The sequence below is a fragment of the Echinococcus granulosus genome, assembly GCF_000524195.1.
Source record: "Echinococcus granulosus chromosome Unknown EG_S00032, whole genome shotgun sequence".
Classification (NCBI taxonomy): domain Eukaryota; kingdom Metazoa; phylum Platyhelminthes; class Cestoda; order Cyclophyllidea; family Taeniidae; genus Echinococcus; species Echinococcus granulosus.
Window position 1 is genome coordinate 222,805 of NW_020170412.1, and position 9,044 is coordinate 231,848.

General features: G+C 45.7%; 1 protein-coding gene across 1 annotated transcript; it reads right to left on the reverse strand. All coding sequences in view use genetic code 11, as the record gives it.

Moving 5' to 3' along the window:
- Positions 1-1,762: 1,762 nt before the first annotated feature.
- On the reverse strand, positions 1,763-8,044 carry EGR_04835 (hypothetical protein; the record flags this gene model as incomplete). The annotated part of the gene is made up of 11 exons (XM_024494084.1): positions 1,763-2,052; positions 2,783-2,968; positions 4,398-4,692; positions 4,992-5,209; positions 5,744-6,007; positions 6,081-6,160; positions 6,490-6,694; positions 6,779-7,401; positions 7,478-7,626; positions 7,774-7,848; positions 7,916-8,044. 11 exons carry the CDS (start codon positions 8,042-8,044, stop codon positions 1,763-1,765), a joined length of 2,514 nt encoding a protein of 837 aa, XP_024351473.1.
- Positions 8,045-9,044: the final 1,000 nt, after the last annotated feature.

Genomic DNA, 9,044 nt, shown 5'->3' on the forward strand with positions numbered 1-9,044 from the left:
GACAATCTGAGGAGTGGATGGATTCACATCCATCGAAGTAATATGGATTAAAAGTGAAATTCTAGGGTTTGATCCATGATGAATGATGAATAAGTAGGCACTGAGTCGGAACGTCAGCAGAGCTCAAGCCGCAGCTCTTCATCCAAATGGATGGAATCCTTTTTATCCAGAAAGGCCAACAGAAAGGAAATGAATGAAAGGGCGGTGAGTCCGAATACGCAAGCAGAATGGATGGTGTATTCCTACGCACTCGACTTCTTCATCTGTTAAAGAAAATACCTTCAGCAGTGTAGACTTAATGTTTTAATTTTTAATCCAGGAAGTCTATTGAGAAAGAAATAATGACTAACCAGACGGTGTAACTAGGTGATAAGGACACACGTTCTTGTGAAAACTGTTTCTCGAAAATTTTTGTCAGGAAGCAGCATTGATACTTTGAAGAGTCTCCATTCAGGCAGAGGGCTATTGTCGGTGTTTCCCTACCTACGCGAAACAAACTTGGAGTCAAATCCGGCCTTAATGATGAACAAAGTAGAATGGAATGCAAAAGCCGGATAAATTGTGAATCCTTGTGCGGGCAGACCCCTCGACACTAACCAAAGAAACCCGGTTCAGCTGATTTAAAGATTGGTGTTGTCGAGTTTCCCAACCCACCTCCAAAACCGCATTCCAGGCAGTGGTGATAAATGATAAGGTAGTGGAAGAATAAACAGCACCTCCTTTCACAGGTAGACTTTTATACCTACCGTAGGAATCAGCGGAACTTTGCTTACCAAGGACCTCAAGTTGATGGAATACCGTGGGTCAGGAAAACTCGATTTACCACCAATGCGTAGATGTAGCTTGTTCTCCATCTATTGCGGGAACCAGAGCTGGGAGATGGAGGAAATAATGTGAACCAGGTGCTCAGCTTATACCAAAACATTCTTTAATCAAACCCGGATAACCTGGTAGGGCCGAAAAAGGAACCCTGACCAGTTCCCCGACCGTTTCAGCAAAATCGTAGGCGAACAAACACTATCATGGAGCGTGGAAATATGGCTGATCAAATATCTTTCATGCCCGTAGCAGGAACCAGCTTTGATGAACTCCCGCGCCAATGTTAGCGGTTTCTCGAACTCTTAACACATCATCCTGAGAATGAATTTGAGATTGCAATGAGTAAAGAGGCAGTTAATTAGAAAGGCAAATTAATGCCAGGACATCTTCAACTTCATGCCAAATCATTCTGAATCCAAGTCTGACACCTTTAATGTCTGTGTTCGTGAAGGAATTGTGAACAATGCGGCAGTAGATCGGGATGAGAAAGTGGGATGGACCACATCCCTAGATAAGCCTCGCGTTCAGTCTAGTGACCAAAAAAGAGGCCTCAGTAGACTAAAGCATTCGTTCCGGTGAGTTTACCAGATCCAAGGTACAACACTGGGGAACCGAAAGCAGGAAGGTGAGTTAAAATAACAAGACAGATGTAGAACCACTGAGTCGGGGCGTAAGATTCGGAAAGGCTCTCTAATGTTTAACGAAAAAATGGGCTTTAAAGGATGGGAAAATTAATGCAAAGGAGACAAATGCTAGCGAAAGTCCCAAAAAACACCACATCATCCCAAAATCAAACCCAGAATGAAACAATTGATAACGAGACATCATTTCAGAATGTGCAAGTAGGCTGTATTCATATCGTAAAACCAACACACTCGCACAGTTACAAAGTGGCAGAAATTTACAATGAGTAGGCAACGGAACCACTACCACCACCACCATCTCATCGGCGCTCAGAGACTGGAGCACCACCCAACTCGGCAATCTTGTCATCCACCATAATGAGGCGTCGACGCAGCTCGTTGAGACGTTGTTCGGTGGCCATGTCGCTGTGGAAATGACCATCCCCTCCACTAGATCGACCCTCGAAGGGAGAGCGCGATCTGGCCGTATTGCCTTGACGACGGGTGGTGCCACCGTGGCGACCACCACCGTAGGAGCGACCGACGTCTCTGTCCTCCCCACGAGAACGTCCGTACCGAGAGTCCCTGATATATTCTCGGCCCGACCGACCTGAAATTATCATTTCTATTCTTTATTCAGCTGTCAATTGATGGATGACGGAAAGAAGGAAGTAATGGACGGTTGGGAAATTATTATTTTGGTAGAAGAGTCTGCCAACAGCGAAGAAGAAATTGATCTGTGATGAAGCAATGCATGCGTTTCAAAAGGGCAAATGAACGAGGGCAAGAAGACTGCATAAATCCAGTGTAAAGTAATTTAGCCAGATCCCTAAACAGATCCGTGATCGAAAAATTTGTGAAGAAAGTCCCAATAATTGATTAATCTCGGGAAGAATGCATCTATGATATCCCATTTTCACTAGTAAGTTAGTACCGGGTGGATAAATAGATCTGGCAAGAATGGATGCCCATAGATGAACGGTACGACATGCACGAAACATGCAAAGATGAATGGATGTAAGAGGTGTGTGGATTGACGGATGGTTAAGAAAGTTTGGGACCCCATCTTGTGATTGCTTACGCATCAACGGACGGATGGATCCGCAATGGATGAATGAATCCAAAAGCATGAACAGAATGGGGATGCCGAGAAGGTGGATCTAGCAAGGACGAATAGATATGAAATGAATATGTAAAACAATGAAGGAATATTAAAGAAGTCTGGAAATGATTAATACATCAAGAGCAGATTAGTGAAGAGGTAGTCAGGATGCTGAACGCTTAAGATTTCCACTACCAGCTACTTACTAAGAAATGGTTGGTGGGAATATCCAACTCACCTCGATCGTAGGATGGGACGCGTCGGTCGGGCAATCCTCGACGATCGAATCTTTCATGTGGTGGTGGCGGTAATCTCCGATCACGATACCGCTCTGTAGGTGGGTGGGGTTGGCCACTCCGGGAAAATCGGTCCGTACGATCATGGTAGTCTCCACCAGTGCGACTACGATGACCATCAAAACGACCTGAAAAGATAGTAATATGGAGCTTTAGCTCCACAACCGAAAAGTCCCATTGCCCTTAATAATAATGCTGCTCTAATCCAAGGGCATCGGTAATGATTCATTAAATCATAGGTTTAAATGCGCTTCTGATAGCCTATCTCTTGTGCCACAAAACGTGATCCGTTTTGAAGAAATTCCAGCTAATACCAGAAAATCATTTTCGGTAAAATAAATCGACCAAAAGGAGAGCCCAATGTTTACGCCATTTGTAAAGACCGAGGAAGTCACGAAACCGTGTTCGTACTATTTTTGATGTTGCTTCAACCGTAGCAATAAATAAACCTAGGGTTGATAAATCGCTTCTTACAACGACGTTCCAACCGAGATAAATGCAGATAGAGCATGAAGAATTTAATATAAACATGTTTATTTCTAAATAAAAAACGCAACTGTGTGCAGAGTCCAGACGACGGAAAAACAGACCGACAAACATGTTCTGATTTACAGTGCAGAAACTACAGGACAAATAAAGACTCCCCGACAAATAAGTAGATTATAACATTTTGAAGATATACAAGAATCCTTATAACTCTTCCTTTTGGCTATATCACAGTAAAGAGCTCAATACGATGGAAATTCAAGAAAAATCAGAACGGTTAGGTTTAGAGCTGTAAAAACACTATCGTGGAGGTACCACACAGTAGTCAACTGACACATGTCCTGAGCCCATCTAGACACCTTTACGCAAGGAGGTAGTGAAACAGTGGTAGTGCATGGTTGCATGGAACACCTTGTGGTGAAGACCAAGGTTTAGTAAACGAAAGCATTAAACCCACTGATGCATACAGAGGGCCTCAAGCGCACCGCAGTTTGGGGACAATCAAATTAAAGTAACTGGGAAGTGCAAGTTTCAGAAATAGTTGTACATCTGTCAGTAACGATCTCAGCTGCAATGGTCCCAAGGCCAGCCCACGGCCTCAGTAAAGAATCCTATGATCATCCAGTCAGTGCGTAAGACGCCTGCCCAATCAAAGCGTAACTCGCTGTAAAATTAAATAGGGGACGAATCCTTCTGCAATGATTGTCAATACAGCACAATCCTTCACGAACGTTCCGAATGTCGAGAGGTTAGCGGGCACTGGGAACCCAGACAGCCAGCTGCTCTTAATCAGCGCAGAACGGCTGAACAGTGCTGGACAGAATAATGGAGCAACCACCAGAGGATTACTTTGATGAAGCCAGAGAAAATCATCTCACTACGGAATCAAAATGATTACAAAAGCTGAGAAAGCATACAGATTCACCACCATTTGGGAGGCAACGTCAAAATGAAGGCGTCCTAGACCGATTCAGTCATAGACGTCTTAAACAATAGACACTGGAATCTTGCCTTGATCGAGCGCCCTGTTTCGAGCTCTGCTAGCTGCCTCGTCTGCCTCAAACCTTCTACTTTGTGAGTAGGGGCGAGCAGGAGCGGCAGAAGAGGGGGGTGAGGTGAGCGGAGGAGGCGGTGGTGATTCAAAGCCGCCCGGACTGACCGCAGTATACCCCAAGTGGCGCATACGTTTTGCCGCGCTAATAGACGCGAGGCTGGGCTTATCCCGTCGGCCTGGTGAAAGGGAACCATTTCGACCACCGCAACCGCCGCCACCGCTGCTGGCTGAGGAGATAGGCGAACCACCGACCTTGTAATCATTGTCACGGTGTGCTCTCTCTAATGCACTTTCCGGCAACACCAGACCACTCTGCGAAAAGTCGCAATTGCGGTTATATATTCATTCGGTGTAAAAAGGGGCGCCTTATAGATAAAATCACGCAAAATTAGTTAAATAAAGGTCCACATAAAACGGTAAACCCAGCAAACTTCGTGTTGCCACCAGCGATTCTAAATCCACAACTTGTGAATACTGAATAACCTTGAAATATGTCAATATTCTTTTCGCAAATGATAGAACCAGCTATACCTATTTCGCTAATCAGTACGACGGACAATTTCTAAGGTTTGGCTTTTCAAGACCTTGAACAAGGTAAGGGCTTAACTCACTCTAACACGAGGTGCAATCTTGAGTTTGACGCCGGGACGTGCAGAAGCGGAAGGAAGTGCCTTGGTAGCGGCTGGGGCGTTGGGAGGCGGAGCAGCAGGATTGACTGCGCCCGCCAACAGCGGCACCGACTGCTCAAATGGCACTTCAGCCGGTGCTGGTGGGTTGCCAAAGTAACTGTCCGCAAAGGGACTACGGCTCTTGCGGCGAGAAGAGGCGACTGAAGACACCGAAAAACAATATGTCAAAGTAGCTGTCCATATATGGCCTCTTACACTGATTCTTGTAAGCACCAATTCTTGCTTTGGATCAGTCGGACCCGTGATTACAGCTAGATCCAAAAGTTTGATGTGTCCACAGCCGAAGCATGCAATGCCTAGCAAACTGAAACGCATCCAATGTCATAGCCAAATCACGATTTAAGGGAAGTACCGAAAGGCGTGGTGAATTAGGCAATTTCTGCAGACTATCGCGACTTCACAAGACGCCCAGACATCAACCAGATATTTTAGCAACTCTTATCACGATTTTGAATCCGCATTTACAAGTACAGGTGCAGGGCAAGGCTTGCAAGTTTGACGAAATCGAGGGGGAGACATTCAATGCCAAAAAATAAGTTCAATACCCCTCTTGAGTGACGACTGGAAGAGAATCAGGACAATAAAACGACCTGAGAGTAGAAACCAATTTGGAGAGTCTATTCTGTGCGACTTAATGAAAATCCCATAACGTTTGGGGAGAGCTAGGCACATACCGCGTTTCCTAGACGGAGAGGACACAGTCTGCGGCGGAACGACATCAGGCGGGGTGGGTTTAGGGGGGTGTTGACGACCACGTGACTGCGACCAGGACGTGATGTAGGTGGCAAGTCCCGCTCCATCATCCCTCGGCGAACTCCCGCGCGAGACGGAACACGAACGCGAGCGGGACCGACGCGACCGCGGGCGTGGTTCTATTGGTTGTGGCGGAGGAGAACGCTGACGCAGCTGCGAGCCTTTTAGACAGTTCAAAAGCCGTACTTAAAAGAAATGGTTACATTCCAATACACCATGAGAAAAGTTGGTACCCAAGCGACTTAATATTTCACCTACCTTTGGATTTTGGTGGTTCGGCCACCCACGGGCGTTTCACCGGCCTCTCTGAAGGCATCGGAGGAGGGCGGTCAGGACTCCTAAAAGGTTGAAGTTTAGTTATTGATTGTAACCCTAGCGGAGATTGAACTGTGCATTAGTACCTACGAGGGTTATGACAAAAATGGCACTTGAGTGGAAAATCAAGGGAACATTTATTTGGAAAATACGCTTTCTAAATTGTCTGATGCAGTGACGGATGAAGTATAGTACGTAATCAGTTCCTTGAAGGGTGGTTCGTAGCTAGATCAAACCTTTAATCTATGGTGGATATCGTCTGAACCTGAAGTGTTTGATAAGCAATTGATGCAGTCAAATGTTCAGCATACAACCAAACAAATGAGGTGAACAAGGAAAAGAAGTTGCGAACCTTTTAGATGGCTCATACCAGCGACTTGAATCACCATAGCTGTGCCGATTTGAATAGTTAGAGCCATTCTCGGCATCTCTGAAGGCGCTCCTGCTAAAGCTGTTCTGTTGATGATGATATCCACTAATTTGAGGCGCAGCTGGTGGTGGTGCATGACGCTGGTCCGCGTAAGACACTAGCGGAGGGCGTCTACCCTTCAAGGTGCCTATTAAAATAGGGAAAAGGAACGCTACTTAAGTGTTTCAGTAGAAAACACAATTTAGCAATCAGGATATTAAAAATAACTCACGATCCTCATCCTTCGATCGAGGCGAGACTACAGGTGCCGCATCTTTCCCGGGCAACCGAATCCTTGTCCTCAAATACGCGTTAGGAGCCGCAGGAGTAGGAGATGGAGAGGAAGAAGATGAGGAGGCGGAATAGATGCCTCTGCTCTCTTTCCGCTGTTGATTTTTCTGGTTTGCCTTCGAAGAGGAGCGCGAGGTGCTTCTACTACTTGATGCACGACGTCCACTTCGACTTCCAGTACCACTACTGCTTTCACTACTACTGCCGCTGCTGCCTCTAGAACTGCTCCCGCGTCTTCCCCCACCACCGCGATGACGCCGGCGCTGTTCCTCACGATCCGAGTCGTCTGCGAGCACGAGATCGGGCACTGCGAGGAGAATCGAACCAGCGAGGGAGGAGAGAGAAGAAGCACGAGAACCATAATTGGAGGAGACTGAAGAGAAGGCGGTGGAGGAGGAAAGGGAGGCAGCTGATGCATCAGAGGATCTTGCGCGAGCGTTAGAAAGTCGTCTACGCCAACGAGCCATTGTGTGCTGCGAAGGCGGACTCAAATCACAGGGCAGACTGCGTTCGCAGGTCAGTTGGGTGGAGCCAATAATGGCTAGTTTGTGGTAATTAAGCCAGCTAGAAAGGAGAAGGAAGCAAGGGTAGAGATAAAGCGATTACAGAAAGTGGGCGAAATCGGGAATCAGAAACTTACAAGGTATCAGTATGACTAGAACGACCTATGTCGCAAACATCGGCGTAGGCGTCATCTTCGTTGGGATCAGGGGCCACGACAGTAAAATTAAGTTTTTTGTCCTCCAGATCTACATCAGACTGGCGCAACAGTTTGGCCTTTTTGGCACGCTTAAAATAAAACATAGGGAAAAAAGTAAGTCTTCAATGTCCGAACAAATAAACAAATTTAATTAGTCACTAAGCTCAACGCCCTATTATGATAAAAAGTGTATTGTCAGACAGAAATAATCAAGAATGATAGTTATTATGTCTAACCTCACGAGCAAGCCGAAGTCCACGTTCCCAAGGCGTTTCTTCAGTTGACGATTGATGCTTATCACTCCGATCGTCCTAAGAATCGGAAGAAATCAATACGGCTGCATCCAAACCAACTGCCAAAATAAAAAAATGTACAAACCTCATTAGAATCGTCTTCTCCATCTGTCGTAAAGCCTTCACTACTACTTTCCCGAGATTCCTCTTCGCTGTTAAGTTCACCCTCGTCGTGTTCAACTTCTCTGATCACATTGGTACGGACGTCAACCATTTTAACCAAAGATCACGAACATAAAGTACTATTCACTGTGGAAGGAAATGATAAAACACGAAGCAATCTAAATCTCAAATGGAGTACAGAATCAGAAAAAAAAACCAGGAAAGCCCAGCAAACCAAAACGCCAAGGAGCGGGCATGCTCGTGAAAAAGTATACGTGAGGGGTTCAGATAATGAGAAAAAAGTTCGCATGTTAACGTCCACAACGCGAGAACCAAAGACTACCACCAAAAATACTTGCCTGAAGCGACTTTCAGAGCTGGCTCCGTTAGATAAACAAGGCATAAAAACAATATATAAGTCTAGATCAAATATTCGCACTTAAATTTAGGTTTTCTTGTGCAAGTTATTTCATTTAAAAATTTTTATTTTGTTTATGATGATTGAGGCCCAAAATTTTTTCATTGTAAGTCACGTGTGGTTGCTAAGCCTTGTGCAGGTAAATTATACTCGCTGGGACCTTTTCCTATATTGTTACTAAAACCAACATTTGTAGCACTAAAATTTTGCGAAGATTGCATGTGGTTATAAAAGGAACCAAGTCGATTCCACCTCACCCAAATGTCCCAATATAACCTTGGCTGGTTGTTCAACTCCCAATTTCTGGCAAAAAACTACTTGCGTATTTAGGCCACTAAACCCGTGCATGGCCACACCGGAAGCCGCAGACCTATACACTACCCGAATAACATTGTAGCGTCCCGAGACTTCCTGAAGACGAAAGAAGTCATAGTACTCAGGCAAAATACATACTCAGCACAGAGAAGGTGTTTGGGCTATTGGCATGGCCTGAAGGTAAGCCCACCCAGCGAGATACAAGAGAGCTAGTTCAAAGTACAAGAGTGGTGCCTCACCCATACCAAGGGATAAACCACCATCGAATTACATAGCCTCCCTCCTATTTTGAGCGTCGTCCCCGGCGCTCCCGCAAGTCAACCTCCCGCACCAGCCATTACAACGTAGTCGGTGTAGTAAAGAGACACCCACGAGCCGA